Raw genomic sequence first — 21,161 nt, forward strand, 5'->3', positions numbered from 1 at the left:
GTAGTCTTAGCCTGCCTTTATCTTTGCATCGACCCGAAAAAAAAAATGCGTATTTTCTTGGCCCAAATAATAAAAATAATATTTATTTATTTATTTATTTTAATGGCAGCGCGAGCCTCGCTTTTTATCGCACCAGGAAGTCGCGCTCCGAGCTGTAAACATCCCTCTCTTAAGACAATCGCTCTCGAGTAATATTTACTTTGCCAACTCCGAATATTTGCTGTTGAAATTCTTTTTTTTTGTTAACCCGTCGAGTGCTTGTTCAATATTAGTTTTGTTCCCATCAATTCTGGGTGCTTTAACATGTGAAAAGCAAACTTTTAGCAGCAATTCTGTGTATTTTGTCTTTTCTTCTATCTAAAATGAACAAAGAGTTGCAAGAAATCTGTTGAATAAACATCATTTTTTTGGGGGGTGGGCTTTAATTTTAATAATCTCACTTTAGGTCGTGTTGTCCTCGCAGGTCTCCTGAAGGCATCGGTTACGACCTGCAAGCATGAGCTCCTCCAAGCAATGGGATATCAGCAAAGCTCTCGCCATAGCCAGCGCGTTCCACCTTTTCCATAATATCGGAAAGTTCTGCGCGATACCCTTCCTAACTATCTACTTCCGACACCTTGGACTGAGCGCCCCTCTCGTTGGCGTCATAATAGGAGTTAAACATCTGGTTTCAGTTTTTTGGGCTCCTGGGTCCTCTTTCTTGGTCAAGACGAAAAGAAAGAGAAGGGTACTGATTATGATGTCCCTGGTCTTGTCAGCAGGAGCTGGGTTGACCTTCACATTTTATCCACCGGCGGATAAGGACATTGTTTTAAGACGCTGCAACGACACCCATTCGTGGAGAAACAGATTAACGACGGCGGGAGCCATGGACCTGAATGGATTGGAGCAGAAGGATATAGTCTTCGAAAGTCCTCAAACCACCCCTGCAGTGTCCACTTTGCTTACAAGTGGTTACACAGAGGTCCTCGCCTCCACTACTCCTGTGGAAATGACACAAAGTCCCATAAGGACCACAGAGAGTCTAGCAACCGGTATTGTCACTTCTCATCATTCCAGACAATCCATTCCAAGTCTACCCCAAAATCCTACATCTCCATATGTCACTGGTAGGGAGAATGCGGACACAACTGGCATAAGCACTAGTGTGTTAAATATACACACAGAAGTGGACAGCTCAACGGAGAAAGCCCTTGGTGGTGACCGAAGAAACATTCACCGCGTGGCTGCCCGTACTACGTCTTCTCCTCACACCCTTAATAAATCTGCTCATAAGATTAAATCCAGGCATGCGAACTCCGATATTCCCCACCAGAGTTATTTGTTTTTTGAGGAACACAAGACGTTCTTGATTGTCTTGGGCGTGCTACTCCTTTGGGAAGTCTTCGCTGCCCCTGTGGAATGGACAGCTGACAACAACCTTTACGAATACCTTGATTTTGTGGACGCTACCGACCGGCACGGAAAGCTTTGGATCTTCTGCTACATGGGAGCTTGCGCAGGCTCTAGTTTCATCACCTTGGTGGTAGACAACCTCAGCTGTTTCTTCACCGCAAACATCCGTCCGTTCTCTCTGCATTTCTATGGCTACTCTGCATTCATGATTATAACTTTACTGATTAGTCCCTGGTACCCCATCCATGTCTCCAAGAAGACAGAACACGCAAACAAAACAATGAAAGCGCTGAGCCTCATCGGAAATGACGGACGGGTCATCCTTATGACCATCACGGTCTTCTTGATTGGAGCTGTAGGTTCCACGGCTCAGAATTTTCTTTTTTGGAAGATGCAGGACGTAGGCAGCACCGAGCTCTACATGGGCCTCTCTATCACAGTTGCCCTGCTCTCTGAAATTGCATTGTACGTCTTCAAAACGAAGCTGCTGAAGGCTCTGACCTTTAGGTGGACCGTAGCTGTGAGCTTGATTTGTCTGGCCATTCAGTTCTTGTATTATTCCTTTCTGTGGACTTCCTGGGCCGTGTTGCCCATCCAGCTACTGAGCGCTCTCAGTAACGGAGCCATGTGGTGGTCAGTATTATCAGTAGTAGATGATGTTGCCACCCCTGGTACAGAAAGATCCCTACAGATGGTCCTCCACTGTCTCTCCTACGGGTGCGGAGCCAGCATAGGGAGCTTTGCCAGCGGCTTCATCATCAGAAGCTTCAGCCTCGCGGTGCTGTACCAGGCTTGCGCCGTAGCCTTATTTCTGTGGGCCCTCCTATTCTTAGTGGTTCAGCCCAGGCTTCCCCGTGTTAAGAAAATCAACTATTCCCGGCTTCTCGCCGCCGATCAAAGCGACATGAGCGATTCCGATGAGGACCAGGATAAGGACTGGCTAGTAGAAGCCATGAAAGAGGAGACGAAATTCAGGAAGTGGTAATTAACAGGATATCCAAGTCAAATTGCAATAATCACTGCAAGGAGTTTACAGATCTGCTGCTTTTGGACTGTCTTGCGAGATGTAAATTATATTGCCTGCCAACGGATAAAAGTGTATTTTAATATGTTTTATTTTCTGTGTCCTTGAATAATTATTCCAATTATTAACCATTTTTTTTTTTTCTACCAAAGTTTGTTAGTGTAACAGAAATTGGCGAATACTGAAATATCTTTTACATCAAGGTGAAAAATCGGTTTATTGATGCGAATGCAGAATTAAACAGGGGCTACCGATTTGGTGTATAGGACCCGTCAGCTCTTAAGGGCACATTTCGAGAGACACAATATTTCCAATTACCCTAATACCCCCCCAAAAAATTATAAGGTTGAAAATTCAACGCAGTACCCCAATACTATGGTGGTTTACCCCAATACAATAGGTTCTATCACCAGCAAACTAAACCATACAATTTCATGCACACATCATGTAAAAGCACTACACGTTCTCCAACATCTGTCCCACTTTAACTGGTTTTCCGTAGGGATCACCTGCTGAATAAGAACTTTGATGTTGAGGATACTTGGTTGAAAAAACACTTTTGGAGGTCCCGGGGCTGAAATGCCTGCAGTCTGCAGATTCCAATAATTCTTGTAAATTTGCATAACAGCTGCGCCTAGTAAATTATCCTAATTAGCACTAATTACGCGCAGGCTCGGAATTCGGCTGCTGCAGACATGAACCCCTTTTATTGTTGAAAGGGTAATAAATGCATGGACTGCAGAACAATAACAGAAACCGTAACATTTATTTAAAATCATCAGGAAAACTATACCTGGGAGGAGTTACATGGAGGTGGGAATTCTGTGAGGTATGGGAGTGAGAGAAGTGCAGAATATGTGGGTGATCCGAAGGAGAGAGAGAGAGAGAGAGAGAGAGAGAGAAGGGCAGGGTGTGTGGGTGATGAGAGAGAGAGAGAGAGAGAAGGGCAGGGTGTGTGGGTGATGAGAAGGAGAGAGAAGGGCAGGAGGTGTGGGTGATGAGAAGGAGAGAGAAGGGCAGGAGGTGTGGGTGATGAGAAGGAGAGAGAAGGGCAGGAGGTGTGGGTGATGTGAAGGAGAGAGAGAGAGAAGGGCAGGACGTGGGAGTGATATAGAGGCAAGAGAGCAGAGTGTTTGAGTAAAGTGGAGGAGAAAGAGAAGGGCAGGATGTGTTGGGGAAGTGAGGAAAGAGAGAAGGGCAGACCCCATGTTCAAAAGCTTTTAGACTGGGTTATGACCAGCGTGGGAAAAAAAGACATGTATCATAAAATATTAGAAGCTTACTATTTTATTGCCATTACTGAACCCTTTTAGTTCTTCAGACCCCCAGCTTTCAAAGGCATAATCTATATACTGACTTTTAAGCTACTGCATTGTTAACTCTTCATTTTCCAGTACCTATTCTGCATTAGCACCTCTGCATGCCTGTACCGTACAGAGCCACTTGGGGGAGCCTAACAGACCCTCCAGCAGACAGCATCCCCTTCCAGCCGCCAGTGTTCCTTCATACGCTTCAGCATCTCAGAGCTGATAAATCTCCGCTCATTTGGCGCTGCCTTCCCTTCCCCTCCTTCCACTGCCCTTCGTCTTCCCCTGATGCCTTCCATTCAGACATAAGTTGCCATTCCCCTCCACCCCCATAGCAATGATCCGTCCAGGAAAACTCTGGCTGCCGAGGACCCGTAGATAAATCCTCCTGGGGACGCCGGTCTGTTTACGATGGAGAAGGAACGCAGAGCTTCCAATCAGTACGGATCCCTCGAAACCACTAAGTGGAAGCATTCGGAGAAAGCTACAGGTAGGTGCCAGCGTCCATGTGTCATCAGCTATTGTCTATCTTAAGATTTCTAATGAGACCCCGTACATGAACCACACTGAGACCACCTCTGGTTTAACACAGGCGGTAGGTCCTCAGTGCTCTAGAAAAGAGTCCTTTACGTTTAAACCATAAAGAGGATTTAGGGGGCCATTAAATAGCTAATTCTTTGCAACAGATCAATATGATTGATCCTCCTCTGATGTGACAGTAGCTGTATTATGATATCGTGTCCTCTGGATTACAGAGCAGCAGGAATAATTACTGTTTTGCTCTTGCTATGTGTAAGCATGAGTGGTGGGTGCACAGAGAGAATGTCCGCCTGGTCTGCCGACTGGTAATCCGCTTTCGAAGCCATCTCAAACTCAAGGCGACTGCGTTCATTCATAAAATCCGAGTACACAGATCTCTCGGAATCACGTGTGTGGACGGCCGAGCTCTGGCGTGAATGAGGGAAAGCAGAGAGGGGGAATTTTAACGTGGGCCTCTCACGGTCGGGATGTTATCCGTGTCTACCGAGAGCCAGTAAAAGCAGCCGGAGACGGGAGAACCTCTGGTCAGTTCTATGGTCAAATGAGAGAGTTTAGTGGCCGATTAAAACAGCAATTCGATGGTCTTGTGCTGTCCTGCACAAAAAGGTAGGGCTTACGTCCCCCAAATACAGGTAAGCAGTCTACTATGTATTATAAAAACATTCTGGTTGGGGACTACGTTACGCCACCATTAGTTTGCCGCACCTACTCTATAACAATATAGCCCCCCCTTAAAAACGGTCCTTAAAGTCTTAGGGTAAATTACACCAAAGCTCTGATTGGCACCAAAGCTCTAGAATTCTATTTCAGAAGCATCTATTGTCCCGGTAGACAATGGTGATGGGGCCAATGGAAATGAATGCCTGGCTTGATATGTCAGGACACCATGGATGGTCTTTTAGAAACTGAATCAATCTCTAAAAGGATCCCAAATGGTCAGCATGCTGGGAGTTGTAGTTTACAGATGGGTTGTGGAACAATTGGCGACAGATTATCTTCACACACCATCCATTTGGGCCGGTAAGCGGTTCGAGAAATGTCACTCGGCAGCCTTTAATTACACACACCATCGGGACGACTTCTGTCAACACGACTCGGTCTGTAAACAGGTAACCGTAAAGAAGAAGTCAACAAGGCCACCCATATTACCGGATCGAGGAGCAGATTCTATGCACAGATACATATTTTCGTTTGTTTGTTCTAAAATAATAAGCTAGCGGAATCCTCAACACAAAGGTTGCATTAGAAGAAAGTCGTCGGTGGAATTCGCACATTACATTAGTCCTTCTTTTCAGGTCTATTCGATGAAGTCAGAATCAATGCATTTAAACTCATGCATCAGAACAAGAAACAATTAGAGGTTTCAAAGCAGCACATGCTTCTTCGCAATGCGGCTCGCAATAATTGCTTGAAATAATTGTCTTTCAGCTCGGAGGGGAAAAAAAGCCTCATCAAAAGCCTTAGTTTTGATCACTCTTTTCATTAACCCTACTTTGGCATCTTATAAGGCAATGCGACTTACATGAACGTCTATCACATATGTCCTTTTACCTTAAAACATATGTATCCGGTAGAAAGTGTCATTGCCGGTCCAAGGGTCTCCAGGGATAGAAGGCAACGCAGTAAAGGAGGGTCGGGAAGCGGGTGAAAGCGGTGGTTTCATGCTGGAAGGGCACCATATTTGTTTTGTTGGAGAGTTGGCCATTTGTGCTTCTGTAGATGATGGTCCCTGGTGGGGTCATGGGCTTGAGAGGGGTTTGTGTGGAGTTTAGTACATGAAGAAACTGGGGTCATAACCAATAAGTTAGACTATTGGAATGGTGGCAAATAAAAATGTGTCCATATGAAAGCGAATTTTCTGAATGGTGGATTGGGGGCCTCTGCTCTCCTTGGTTAAACTTTGCGACATTTGTGGAGGCCACTTTGTCATATCCATTCTTCTTCTCCAGGTGAAGATGTCATCTCCATGGCAGATTCTACGACGACAGTGGATGATATTGAAGATGAGTTATTTAAAATTGAACGAATCCGGGAGATCCTAGTGAGGAGAGAGTCCGAGCTCCGGTACATGTAAGTATAAAACTGATGGATACGTAGGTCGTTCTTCAGGAGAAGCAGGTAGAGGTGAATTAGTTTGGGAACACGTAGGAGAAAATAGAAGGACCGCAGGGGAACACAGATTGCAGTTTTTTATGATGGGTTCCAAGTTTGTAATCTCCACACCCTTCTGGTCTGGGATACGGATCACTTTGTCTACTGGAGAAAGTAGTCCTACCAAATGGACCCTCTCCTACCAAGCGCCGAGACATGTTTCCTTCAGTCTAGAGCCGCCTGTGTGGTTCTGACTTATCTTATGTTCAAAGTTTAAATTAACAGCAATTCACCTGAAAATCAGTGACCAACATTCCATTTCTTGGAATTATAGAGTCTGCAAACACACAGAAGCACGCAGTGCGGCCAACTGTGCTTACAATCTATCGGGGGAGGGGGACACAGGTAGATCTACAGAGTGCTGCATCTAAAGAGTCCGTGGCAGAGAAAGGGTTAAAGCATCCCGGTCTCCTTGCTGTCAACGCGTCTGAGTCAGTGAAAGATGAGTCACTGCTGGTCCCTCTCGAAAGGCTGCTTAGCAACGAGGCGGGATGCAAGGCAACGCGGACGAGCCATGGGCATCCTCGACTCGGCTGTCCAGCCTCGAGTTCAAGGGATTAGGGTTAGACCGCTCCATACAATGCTGGGGGGGGGAGGGGGTTGGAGAGAAAGACTATCCTTGCGTCCCAGTGTAACAGTATCAAATTTACTTTTTATAAATACGGGTAAAAAACTAAAACTAAAAAATGTTAACCCGCATTCTGGCGAGTCGTGGTTCTACGTTGAAGACCAATCTCACAAACCGTTAACTTAAGCCAGGGAGGCGAGAATGTAGGATGAACAAAAAAAGAAACGCTGCCCAAATCTTTGGAAAGAACCGACGGTAAAAAAAAATATATGAAAGCAGCCGATGTTGCCATTAATAGCTGAATTAATTGTGACATCGGAAAGTTGACCCAGATGTAGAATTCACTTTATATTAGCTATTGACCGGACATTTTTGGTTTGATATAGAACGTTTACCGGGGGGATAGAATGTTAGCTTCTTCGCCTTACACCCCGTATTCTGTTTGTTTGGACAGGATGGATGATTTTCAACTTTGTAAAGAGATAACGAGGCTCAAAAAGGAGCTACAGCAGCTGGTCTCCATACCCGGTAAGCCTCCGATGAAAAAGGTCTAAATGACCTCAGTACCTGGGGTGGCCGACCAAAAAGGAAGCCCCAATTCCAACGACGATCACCCGGCGACCAGAAAGTAACAGCATGTGTCACACGGGTGAAACGGTATTGATACATCTATAAAAATGAAGTGAAACTCCTCGTAGGAGATGATTGTAGATGGTAACACAGAACCTAGAAGCAGAATAAAGATGAAAAAGAAAAGATGAATTCAAAGCGTAAGGGAGATGGTTAGGAGGAATATGGCGGACCGAAGGAGGAACATCCTGAGAGCTAGCGGGGTGAAGGTACCATTCATGTGGTTAATTTAGTATCCTCTTATTCTGTTCAGAGAAGGAGAAGTCCAGCGAGGATCGTCAGCGAGAGGAGGATCTCCTCCAACGTATTCACAAACTAGTGGAAACCCGGGATTTCCTAGTCGATGATGTGGAGTTCGAGAGATTGAGGTAAACGCGTACGTCTTAAAAGGTTTTACACCATTTACTAAATTTGTTTTTCTTGACAAATACCTGCAGGATATATGGTTCCAAAAAACTTTTCCTAAACTAACACCCTCTATAACTGGTCCTCTATAATTCCTCCCCTAGTAATTTCCTATAACTGTCCTTTAACCAATCAAAACCTTGACGATTTTTAGATTATTGCGGTTCTTTTATCTCAGGGAGAGAGACGAAGACAAGGAAATGGATGAGTTCCTGCAGAGCAAATTGTCCAAAAGTTACCTGAAGAAAGCAGGTGAGGAACAAACCAAGAGAAGCGCGTGCTTCCTTGACTGGATTCCCTATGAGAGAAAGGATCGGAAAAATAGAATTCCTTTAAAAGCAAAATTATCTTATTTTTAACACCAGATAGGGGTCTGTAACCGGGCTCCGGAGGTCTTCCTTCCAAAGATGGACAATAATTCCAAAGAAGGCCTAGATTGCGATGGACCATCAGTACCATGGTTGTTTAGGTGTTTTGTCCCAATCATTCCCAAGTACTGATTGTTTCTCTCAGTCCCCAGGAAAGAGAAGACGTCGACCACCACCTCCCGTGCCCAGCAGACTTCCACCCCTTACGTTACGAAGACGGGACTTACTCTTTTAAAAGAGTGTTGTGGGTTCACCTGTTCCATCATGTAGCACCGCTGGCCAATAACACCAATATGAAGGCTCTTCAGGGCTTGGATCTGATTTACCTCCACCACCACCACCACCAAGACACCAAAATGACCTTCACTTCTATCACCATTCTAGTATCATGTGGTGGAACCTTTCTACAGCCAAAGTGTCCGTGGCATATCTTAAAGCTACATGTGACAGTCCTGCTTTGATGGATCATTGGCTATTTCTTCCACTAAACATGGTCAACTGTATATTTCCCCCCCCCCAATAGCTTCGACTCCACATACGGTGTAGCTCAACCATACCAGTACCGTATGGAAGAATCTTCCAGGACGATGGGTTAAAGGCCTCCTCGGACATTCTACAACTTAAGCAGCAAACGAAAGTGCATACAAAGTGCGTGGTAATTGTGCGTTGCGTCGTGTAACATGACCTCTGGTGAAAATCTGTTTTCCGATATGGCGTTTCTTCGCTCTTCTTCTGTTGCTTGCGATGTTCTCCGGTTGTGATGAAATAAACCGAATGTAATGGTTCCATTGGCTGATTGGCGTTATTGGATGTACCCTCTCTTGTGTCGTCTCGTTGATTAGCGTGCGTTAGAGTGTTAAACCGGCACAAAGCAGGACCGGGATTACCGCTGGGGATCTCTGGCTGTTATCTTTAGATGCTGACTTCTTTTTGGGGGTGTTAGTGAGCTAAGCCCAACTCCTCTGCAGATAGACATAATTCCAAATACAGAAGGGGGGAGACCCGTCCGCTCCTAGGGTGAAACAAGTCCAGGAGCCAACGCCAGCTTGGCGAGCTATAGTTCTAGCCAGGGCACGGTTCCTCTGCTCTGGACCTCTTTCCGTTGCATCTCAGCCGTGATCGCTAACAGGTTCTCTCGGGTGTATAATTAACTTTTGATACTGAGCTTTGCGCTGCAGCTTCCTGCGAGACCCACAGCAGGTAAGAGGGGGTAATCCTAATTGAAGCAGACGCTTTAATCTTCCTCTGACACGGAATTAGATGCCCCAGACCGTCTCGGAGAAAGGATCGGCGGGTGAGTCATACCCGTGTCCTCCTGTGAATATTAATGGCGAGATCCGTCCCGTCCCGCATCCCGCCACGGGAGACGGGGGGGGCTGCCGGCACACTGCTTTCATTTAACCTCTTGAATGCTGGACCAGTGAGCAACACTCATAAGAACACAAATGTGCGTGTTAACCCTTTGAACGTCTTTATAAAATGCAGACGTCTTCCACAGCGCTGTACGGTTTAGTAGGGGATGAGAAGAAAGTTGATGCGATAATACAGAACAAGGTCCCTGTTCACAAGAGCTTACAATCTAAAGGGAACTATGCACTAAATAATAGAGCCGTACGTTTTCAGGTAGACTTAACATACAGGGGTGTAGGATCTCCCAAATTTCTGAAGGCTTTGCCTGGTACCAGTGTCTCTTGGTAAAATATATACTGGATTTCATTAACTTGGGCTCTTGGCGTAGGGTCAGAGGTCCCAATCCATGATGATGTCACATCTATGTCTGGATGCAGGTGGTGGCGCAGGGGCACATTTGCCCCCTCTTGTCCCAGCCCTGATTGCAATGTCCTTCCTCACACCGGGTAGCCGAGAGAAGCCTTATTCCTAATCGCCCTAGAATTCATTATGTATTTTCCTTTTTATCTTTTATTATTCTTCCTTCAAATAGTTAACCAGCGTACCGCAATGTCCATGACACGGAATGAGTCATAGAGAACCCCCCACCCCCCCAGCCTCACATACCAAGGACCGGTACCCAGAGAAACCGTCATTTGTATCACAGTGATGCTGTTGCCATGGTGACAATCAGAGCAAGTACAGCATCTTCCTAGGTAAGAAAATGCACCAAATGCGAGCAGAGTTTTCACCGACCGGGTCTATGAGAATAAAAGACGCATCCAATCAGCTTTTATATTTATTGGTTACATTGTTACAGTCGCGGCTCGCGTTGTTACATTCGCCCGTTTGCGTTTTTTTTTTTCATGTTGTAAAATGAGGTCACACGTTTGTGTTTGATTGTCTATAAACTGTAAATAATCAGCAGATTGAGTGGGAGGCAGAGAGGCGCAGGAAAGGAGGCAGTCGGGGGAATTGGGCTCTAATCTGCTTTCTGAGATATTCAGAAGAGGGGCCGAGAACAGACAGCCCGGCTGCCGAGGATTAAGACTCCCATTATGCTCTGCCAGGAAAATGAAGCGCACAAAAGGATCTATTTTCACAGGAAAAGGGTTTAAATCATGTGAATCCAGAAGCAAAAGGCCCAAAAATGGTAATTTATTTTACATGTTTTTGCAATTTTTGCCCACGATAACAACCAAACGAAAAAAGGAACGCCATAATATTAACCCATTAGGTATCAGGAGGTGAGTAGCACGCTGCTTCATGTACTGCTGAGGCTGATGAGAGCTGTAGTCCAACACTGAAAATGTAGCTATTGCTTGCGTCTTTGTATTAACCCCTCTAATACCACACCCCGTGTATCCTGATGCATTTGACTGTCACCGCCCTCTTGTGGTCAGTTTCGGTACAACCAGTGAGGATGCCCTAGCACAAAATACCATTCTTTTTTGTTGGTAGAACCTCTGATTTCAGTTCTCTTTATATTCTATATGTATTGATATATAACATTTTATTGTTAAAGCGCAGTAGGTTCTGTAGCACCCTTTTTTCTACAGGATTTGCCACTCACGGTACAACACTTCACAACATAAGGCTCTTTTAAAGTAAAATATTCGCTAAATAAGAGATTTCATATTTCTGGAGAAAAAAAAAACTGGAAATATAAAACCACAATGTACCCTTTCGAAATGCCAATGAGATAAGGGGAGATGTGTGCTACTGGCGTGTAATGTCTCTGTTGCGCCTGCAGGTGGCGCCCCATGTGTGTGTGTTGGCGAACCTGCAATCTCTATGAGAACATACAACAAGTTATTATTAATGCCATCATACATGACGTATATTTCAGACGTGCCCGGAGTATGTATGTATGTATGTATGTATGTATGTATGTTAGTGTATAAGTTTGTAAGTGTTAGCATGAGTGTGTGTGTTAGCATGAGTGTGTATGTGTTAGCATTAGTGTGTGTTAGCATGAGTGAGTGTGTTAGTGTGAGTCTGTATGGTACCGTGTGTATAAATATATGTGCCACTGTGTATGGTAGTTAATGGGGGGGGAGCAATGGGCCAAGAAGGAGACTTGGCTTTATCTGCCACCCTGGGGCCAGAAGGTGCCAGCTCTTCCCAGTGTGCAGATAATATACAGCGCCGCTAACGTTTTCAGTGAATTTGTCTTATTTTGTCGAAATGTAAATTAAAAATCTCCTTCAATCAACCAAAACATTTCCTCTTTAATCTCGTCTTAGATATCGCAGGCCTCTTGCTGTGTTTTTTTTTTTTTTTCTGGGATTTCTCCCACCTAATGAGGCGGAATTTAGGCATTTCGACACATTCCTAATTTTGCCATATATGGCCAGCCGTGAAAGCTCCGCCACTCGCGAAGAAGAAGAAAAAAAAGCTATACGGACAAACGATTGGGAAACAATCCTAGATTAGCAGAATTTTCATCCAGAACAAATACGCCATAAATCATAGTCCACAAGGATATTAATAGCCGTTATCTGGAAGCCAAATTCCTGCATAAAAAAAAAAGAGGCTTACTGAAAAAATGTGAATTCTGATTCCGTTTGGAATATTTTCTGCGAATGCCACTGAGACGCCTCGAATTCTCCAACCACAACGATGGGGAAGTTCAGGAAGAAATACATATATGCTGTCCATGGGGAAAACGATCTTCGGGATGGGATTGAATGGATGACTTTGTTCTAGACGTTCTAGAATGGATCCCGTAAAAGAATGCGATATATAGATAGATATATGATGTTCACATATAGGGAACCCACGGAGGCAAACGAGCTCTTATGAACATTATTTTGGAGGAAGTCCAATGAAAATATCTGCGGTCCAAAAAAATGTATTGTAGAGGGGCCAGGAAAGAGACAATCAACCTGTAGCCCACCCCCAGGTTCTAGAATTCATGTCAACTGGACCAGTGATGAATTAACCAAATAATGAGGACCCTCGACCGATCCAAACTGATCCCCTGAGAGCTGAGGATGAGGCAAACAAAAAAATCAGTTATAAGTTAGTTTCTATGGTTTATATTAGCTACACGTAGGGCAAAAACGAATTATGATGGACCATACCATTGTACGGAATGTTATTGTATCTGCAAGCGCACCATATCAGTCTGTATTTCAGTCATGTGTCATGTGATAGGACATCCAGACACATCTCAGGAAGCTATGCGACAAACACGCCACAATTTCCTCCAGTTGGCCTCCGTGGGAGGCAAAGTCTAAGCTGTCGGTGTAGGTTCCATGGATCCTGTATCCAGGAACAGACAGGGATGGTTTACGGCATTGCTGAAAACAGGGCAGGACATTTAATATCACCCCTCTTTATCGCTGGCATTACTAATCTTAATATCACTACGACGTTTGAAGCCACTTTGTTGGTGGATCCTTAGGATAGAATCGCTTGCCCATGGACCATACCATTAAGAAGAAGCCCTATTGTTCCAGTACGTGCCATATATCATCTATAATATTTTATAACAAAGAGGATTAGTCCATTGCCTCCTCATACGTGTGATTTAGATAAATCGCCGCGGACGGCAGGAGTCATTATTTGGGTGGAAACGCTGCTCTTATCTTTATCTCGTGTCACACGTAGACTTATTGCTCTTGGCAAGGAACCAACGAGTGGCGTCTTCCAGAAGCTTAAAACTGCCCTGGATCTGCAATCGTCTGGAATGACAATGATTGGCGGGGATGAAACCCTCGCCTGGATTCCTATGGGTCTGCCTCGACGTAGGACTAATCCGGAAACCCACGGTTATGGCTGGTTCTAGAACTTAATGCTTTATCCAAATCTAGAACTGTTCGGGAAACACAAAATGGGGAACTAATCTGGAGTCTTGGTGACGTTCTTATCTAAGAAATGTTGAGTTTGTAATCATTGTTCCCGGTGTTCTAAAATCAGTATAGAATGAAGACTATTTGTATTGCAATTGAATCATCTGTTTTGCACATGGCTGGCTATGGGTGATAGGAGTCGTAGTAACCCAGCTTATCCCCCAACCCGATAAGTTTCCTGTCTGAATACAGGTGGGATCATTCTTTCTGTAGATACGTGGAGGATGCCACCTGTGTGCAGGCATGGCTTACTGAAAAAGTGGACTTTTTCATGGTGGGTAAATAATATGACATCAGGGTACTAAGTGTAATAAATCACTGCCCCCCCCCCCTCTAACAAGAACTCTGGACTACTTCAACTCCCATGATGCCGAGCCATAATCTCTGGGAAGCGTCAGCCTTTTGGTCTCCGGCCAAGGTTAATTGTTCTTTGCCTCGCACATAAGCACTTTCTTGGATAATTTGACGGCTGTGAGTTAAATCCCCCTGTCCCCTATGTACTGCCCCAGCCATGAAGGGGTTAACACCCCCCCCCCCAGACGCGGTGTCACAGACGGACCGGTACCAGCAGCCAGCTTTCTGTAGCGAGTGCGCTTGGCTGGCGGCCAGACTCCTTCTTAAACGTTAGCAGAAGGTCTGGCCACGCTCCAGCGCTAACTCATAGCAGGCCTCGGGGTAAAAGTATACGGAGACCGCCGCGTGCCCGGGGTATAGCGTGCCCGGGGTATGGCGCGCCTCCCGTGTATACCACAGACGCATGCGCCTACGGGAGTAAAAATAATACACACAGCGGAGCCAGAAAATAGACATTTTTCATCATTATTTTTGTCCATTTAGCTTTATTCTCCTCCTGGCACCATAGAGCTGGGCTCCTCCATGCCTCGCTGGTCCTGGTCTTCACGCTCGTCTATCACACCCTGCTCCAGTTCTTCTCCGTCCCACACCTTCTTCTAGATCCTCCAAGACCTTTACCCACATCGGTCTCTTCTCATCTCTCGATCCTAACTTTGTCTCTTCTCAATCCTGATCGAAGTCCTTCTCCTATGTTCTTCTCCATCCCACACGGTCCTCTTCTCTCTTCTTGATCCCAACACACTGTCTCTGCTCGATCCTTGCTTGTCACTCTCATACATTCTGTTCTTTGTAGTTTGTCTCCTCTCACCTCCACCCCACACCTGGTCTTCTGCAGCTCCTTCATCCTGGTCCTTGAGGTCAACCTGGCGCAGTGTAGAACCTCGCGACCTAATGGTCCCCCCATCTCAGACTCCGGTGACTACAACGAGGTCTCAGTTCCACATCGTAACGTAGGGGACGGTTGCGAACCCCACTCGAGTGCTAAATATACTCTGCTGAGCAACTACTTGACGTTCTAAAGCACCCCCCCTTCCTCTTCATATCCAGCCCCTTCGTAGAGTTCTCCGGTATTTGCCACCGTCTCATTATTTATGCCCTAAATCTCCTCGGCTATGACCTCAGATGGCTAAAATGGAATGAATTTTAATTCTTATTAAAAAAAAAAAGAAAGAAAGAAAGAAAGAAAGCCGCCTGGGAAAGAAATCAGTGACGGCGTATAAATCAGATCACTTCATCCCAGCGGTGAACGTCCTGAAGGATTAACTTTTATCCCTGTGACGCGAGGACATATTTCAGCTGTTTGGCTAATCACGTCATAAACAGGAGGCCGACTCTGCCGACTCCTGGCCGCACGTAACCCCCCCACCCAGCGCTCACTTTCCATTTACTGATCAGAAACCAACAACCATCAACGGAAAAGACGAATTCAGGCCACAGAAGATCAGGATAGGGGAAGATCGGCCCCCTCCGGCCCCCGTCTAGTCGCCCGTTTCTCCTGCTGTAACGACTCAAACCTTAATCAGTCGTTGGTCTCGTCTTAGATTCGGGAGCCGTATGTCTATCCCGCGCATGTTTAATACCCTCACTGTATTACCCTCTACCACTTCTGCTGGGAGTCTGTGCCACTTATCTACTACCCTCGCTGTAAAGTAAACCCCCCCCCATAAATTGTTGAAGCCAAATCGACAAATCAAATTCACTTACGGTTTCTAAGTCTCTGTTTTGTAACCCATTTTCCCTTGAAATTAAATAAAATGTGTAAATTTAGCAGAATTCCACGAATAACCATAACCAGGCTCTTCCGGAAGCGGGCAAACCGCAGAAAACTGGCGACGGTAAGAAAAGGAACGGGGGGGGGGGCTGAGGTTTAATAAAAACGGCTTTAAAAACGTATATACGGTCAATAAACGTATTTCCTGAAATATTTCCGTTCACCAGACAGTCGATGCGAGACGTTCTACGCGTTTGGCCCTCGCAGGCATCCTGAGTGTCCGTGCCGGGGATATTTCAGAGTCACCCGCTCCGCTCGCTCTCCGGTAATCACGCATGCATGCGCGGTGAGGGCAGAACCCCTAATACTGCGTTCGTATCTCCGGCTGACCTTCAGTGACTACAGCGTTATATATACCGGGCTGGCGAGAGCTTCCCACCGGGCGGTTATATATAACCCCCGGCTCACGGCCCCGAGATACGTAAACACGGTGACCTAACGTTACGGAACGGGACGGGTGACAGCGACGGCCGACTTATCCCATTCCCCGTGTTCACTGAAATAGCGGGCGACACACGCCCCGAGGATGTCCGTGTTGAGACGTTCCCGAGAGCCCCGTTCCTGATCGTGGAGGGCTAGGACCTGAGTCTGCTGGAGAGAGCGTAGAGAGGGAGTCATCATCATTATCAGGAATACAGGTTACAGGTCGGTCCGAACGCATTCAAAAAGAGACACTCCAATCTGAACCATTAATGTGTTAGCGTGAGTGTGTGTGTTAGCGTGAGTGTGTGTGAGCGTGTATGTAGGTGTTAGCGTGAGCGTGTGTGTTAGCGTGAGCGTGTATGTGGGTGTTAGCATGAGTGTGTATGTTAATGTGAGCGTGTGTTAGTGTCAGTATGTATGTTGTGTTAGTGTGCAGCGTGTGTGTTAGTGTGTATGTATAAGCGTGTTAGTGTGAGCATGTGTGTGTTAGTGTGTTATGTGTTAGTGTGAGCATGTATGTGGGTGTTAGTGTGTGTGTTTGTGTTAGTGTGTATGTGTTAGTGTGCGCATGTATGTAAGTGTTAGTGTGTGTCTGTTAGTGTGAGTGTGTATGATAGTTTGTTAGTGTGAGCGTGTATGTTAGTGTGAGCATGTATGTAAGTGTTAGTGTGTGTCTGTTAGTGTGAGTGTGTATGATAGTTTGTTAGTGTGTATGTGTTAGTGTGCGCATGTATGTAAGTGTTAGTGTGTGTCTGTTAGTGTGAGTGTGTATGATAGTTTGTTAGTGTGAGCGTGTATGTTAGTGTGAGCATGTATGTAAGTGTTAGTGTGTGTCTGTTAGTGTGAGTGTGTATGATAGTTTGTTAGTGTGTATGTGTTAGTGTGCGCATGTATGTAAGTGTTAGTGTGTGTCTGTTAGTGTGAGCAGGTGTGTTTGCGTGAGTGTGTATGATAGTTTGTGTTAGTGTGAGCGTGTATGTTAGTGTGTTAGTGTGAGCATGTATGTAAGTGTTAGTGTGGGTGTCTCTGTTAGTGTGAGCGTGTGTGTGTTAGCGTGTTTAATATGTGCCAGTGCATATGTTAGTTACTAGGGGCAGAAGCACGGGTCCAATGGGGGCCACTCGGCTTTGCCTGCCCTCTGCACCAAAAGGTGCAGCCCTGTAGACTGTAAGCTCTGTGGGTTCACTTCTATCTGTCTGTATATATATATACTTCCTATTTACACGACTCCATCTGTGCAGAGTATACAGCGAAAGATCACGTGACCCACCTGAATGTGTAACAATGTATATCAATGTATATCAATGTATACCAACATATACCAACGTATACCAGTGTATATCAACGTATACCAGTGTATATCAACGTATAGTAATGTATATCAACGTATACCAATGTATATCAACATATACCAACGTATACCAGTGTATATCAACGTATACCAACGTATATCAACGTATATCAACGTATACCAACGTATATCAACGTATACCAGTGTATATCAACGTATACCAACGTATACCAGTGTATATCAACGTATACCAATGTATACCAACGTATACCAGTGTATATCAACGTATATCAACGTATACCAGTGTATATCAACGTATACCAACGTATACCAACGTATACCAACGTATACCAACGTATATCAACGTATACCAATGTATATCAACGTATACCAACGTATATCAACGTATACCAACGTATACCAGTGTATACCAGTGTATATCAACGTATACCAATGTAAACCAACGTATATCAACGTATACCAACGTATACCAACGTATACCAACGTATACCAGTGTATATCAACGTATACCAACGTATACCAGTGTATATCAACGTATACCAGTGTATATCAATGTATACCAACGTATACCAGTGTATATCAACGTATACCAGTGTATATCAACGTATACCAGTGTATATCAACGTATACCAGTGTATACCAACGTATACCAGTGTATATCAACGTATACCAGTGTATATCAATGTATACCAACGTATACCAGTGTATATCAACGTATACCAGTGTATATCAACGTATACCAGTGTATATCAACGTATACCAGTGTATATCAATGTATACCAACGTATACCAGTGTATATCAACGTATACCAGTGTATATCAACGTATACCAATGTATATCAACCTATACCAGTGTATATCAATGTATATCAACGTATAGAAATGTCTAAAAATGTACAGAACTGTGTATACATGCATATAAAAAAATATATATAAATGTATATAAACATATATAGGCTTATATATATATATATAAATGTATCTAAAAGTGTCTAAATGTATCTAAATATATATATATATATATATATATATATAAATGCACATATATAGATAACTATATAAATTACAGAAATATATATGTATTAAGACGTATATATAAATGTAAGTGTCTAAATGTGCCTATATATATATATATATATATATATATTAAGGTAAATGTATACAATGTTTATAAATATGTGTAGATGTATAAATATGTATAAATGTTTATAAATATGTATAAATGTATATAAATACATAAATGTTTATAACTGTATTTAAATGTTTATAAATATATATAAATGTATCGGCTGCTGACCGGCAGGACACCCACGTGGGGTACAGCCAGCCATCAATCAACCTAGCGCAGTTCAGTCTGGGAGAACACACCTCCCAGGATGGAAGCCATGGAAACCCCTTTCACCAATAGTAGAGCGAAAAGAGTAATTGACAATCCCCTCCAGCCAATTCCCTCCAGGGGCGGGCCGGTGACAGGATAAAAGAATGATGCAGTCAGAGAAGTAACGGTTTCGTGTGTGTGATTGACGCACCGAGTGCCTAATCAGATTGTGGGAGGTGGAGGAACCAGCGGAATCCCTACCAATGGACGCAGTGCTGCTGCGTAGGGACCCCTCCATTTGGCGGGAAGGCGGAGTCAGTGAAGGGACACGGCCGGTGGTTACCGGGAGCTGCGGACACGGAGACAGGGAGCCCAGGAGCCGCCGGTAAGAGGGGATGGGGCGGGTAATATCCTAGGGTGTGGTAAATACCCCCAGGGCAGATCGGTAAATGGCACCTGCCTCACATAGAATACCTGTGGGGTAACTGTATTGGAGAAAATACTCCCCTGTCTGAAATAAATACCCCCTCATTGATATGGGAACAGAGAACCACAAGCTGTGTAGGGGAAATACCCCCTGTCTGAGCTAAATACCCATGGAATGGAGTTTGCGTCTGGAAAATACCCCACTTCTGTCGGGGCATTATGTATGTCACCAAATGCCCCTGGGAGGTCATGTATGTCTGGGAAATGCCCCCCAGGGGGTATTTGAGATGCCAGCTTCCTCTCCTGCGGTTGACCGAAGCTGCGGATTTTGGGTGTAAATGGGGGTATTTTTGCCTGCTGTCTGCCTTTAATGTTTAAAAAGGGTATTAATCCCCCATATACCCCCAGGAATGCCATGTTGCTCTGTGGGTGGGTGTTGCAGATGTCCCCAGAAGCCCCTGTCGATTGCCCATACCCCCCCCCCCCGGTGGTGCTGAGGGGCAGGGATGGGGCCTCCATGATCTTTTTTGTCTTTGCCAAGCAAAATACCCCCATTTAACACTTTACACTCCAGAATACATGGCTGCATAGGGTAACTATGGCACAGCAAAGGTTAAATACCCCTGGTAATATGGCATCTACCCCTTATTCATTCCAACCTCTACAAATAGCTATCCCCCACCCTCCATACTGCCCTGCCCACGCATGCCTCCACTGACTGCACAAATATCTCACGTGCCCCGCACCTACTACCCCCGCCGTTCCCTTCGAGCTATTAATGCATTCAGTTGCCCCCTAACATTTTCCCGGTGGGGTTACATTGGGGTCCCTCAGTCGAAATGCCCTGTGGGAGGTGATGAATGCCTGGGAAATGCCCCAGGGATATGTGAAATCCACGACTGTGGTTGAGGGATGGGGCAAAATGAGGGTATTTTTTACCAGTATGGTAGGGGTTAATGCCCCTCATACTGCCTGAAACATTCATTTTTTGCATGGAATAAAGGTGACCTTTTGCTTATCCATGATTCCTTAACCTACACCCCCTGACTCCCACTCCCATCATCCGCAGCTAGTTAAACCCACAGTAACCCTTCTCTAGCCTCTCTTTTTTTTTTTCTTCTAGCCTATATTATTATTGCCGGGGGGGGGGGATAGGGGGATTAACCCTTCATAGTTCTGGAAGCTCTCACTAAGGACCCTCTGGCGCCCAAGGGGTTAACAGACATATTTCCTGCCTGAAAAATCTTGGGGATCGGCTGCGTTCTGGGGAGATTACTTGCCTTGTCCCGTTCCTCCGGTTTGGAAAGGGTTAATATATATCACGATTATACAATGTATTCATTCTTCTTTTTTTTTTTTTTGCTACCCTACATATTGTACAGCGCTGCGGTATATGATGGTGTTATATAGATCAATAAATAATAATGTGGGTATCCAAGGAGCGGAAAGGTTAACTTTTAACCCTTTTTTGGGGGGGTGCCCAAGGGCAGCATGTCTCGCCCGTCTGCGGGGGGGGGCACGAGCCCCCCCTTTTGTGCCCACCGTATTCTTTTGTGCCAAACACCGTGCGGCGGATTCCGGCATTCCCTGCCTGCGTTTTTAAGGCACGGAATTAATCGAGGGCTCCTCCCTGATCCATGATGGAGAGCAGCACCCAGACTGGCTTCAAGGCCAGACGGCAAGGTCTTTGGCGAGCGTCAGGAAAGGGTTAAGCCGGGAGCTGCAAGTGTGGGAGCCGAGAAATGCGGCGGCCGGGCCTGCAGCTCGGATCTCTCGCAGCCCTGCGGCTTAGCGCTGTCCTCTCGGGGAACAAAGAGCTTGTCTGCATCATGGCCAGCACAGCCTCCATGCGCTCATTGAGTGCTCTCGCCTGCCTCGCTCCCCCTCCCCTCCTCCTCCCCTTCTCACACCTCCTCCAGAAAC

The 21,161-nt window shown here is 45.3% G+C and overlaps 3 protein-coding genes across 6 annotated transcripts in view; all 3 read left to right on the top strand.

The window, feature by feature from the left end:
• Positions 1-466: 466 nt before the first annotated feature.
• MFSD6L (major facilitator superfamily domain containing 6 like) lies at positions 467-2,550 on the top strand. The gene is made up of 2 exons (XM_053454158.1): positions 467-942; positions 1,060-2,550. The coding sequence occupies exons 1-2, from the start codon at positions 497-499 to the stop codon at positions 2,378-2,380; spliced, it is 1,767 nt and encodes a 588-aa protein (XP_053310133.1). The 5' UTR covers positions 467-496; the 3' UTR covers positions 2,381-2,550.
• Positions 2,551-3,981: 1,431 nt separating this feature from the next.
• LOC128472092 (bMERB domain-containing protein 1-like) lies at positions 3,982-9,173 on the top strand. The gene is made up of 6 exons (XM_053454156.1): positions 3,982-4,216; positions 6,216-6,336; positions 7,440-7,513; positions 7,869-7,983; positions 8,199-8,272; positions 8,534-9,173. Exons 1-6 carry the CDS (start codon positions 4,138-4,140, stop codon positions 8,656-8,658), a joined length of 588 nt encoding a protein of 195 aa, XP_053310131.1. The 5' UTR covers positions 3,982-4,137; the 3' UTR covers positions 8,659-9,173.
• A 9,953-nt stretch (positions 9,174-19,126) lies between these two features.
• MYH10 (myosin heavy chain 10) overlaps positions 19,127-21,161 on the top strand; it is a 36,480-nt gene continuing 34,445 nt past the window's right edge. For all 4 annotated transcript variants that reach the window (XM_053454121.1, XM_053454123.1, XM_053454124.1 and 1 more), the window contains exon 1: positions 19,127-19,197. The gene's annotated coding sequence lies outside the window, so the exon portion shown is untranslated. The remainder of the gene's footprint in view (positions 19,198-21,161) is intronic.

This window comes from Spea bombifrons, chromosome 13, assembly GCF_027358695.1.
Source record: "Spea bombifrons isolate aSpeBom1 chromosome 13, aSpeBom1.2.pri, whole genome shotgun sequence".
NCBI lineage: Eukaryota > Metazoa > Chordata > Amphibia > Anura > Pelobatidae > Spea > Spea bombifrons.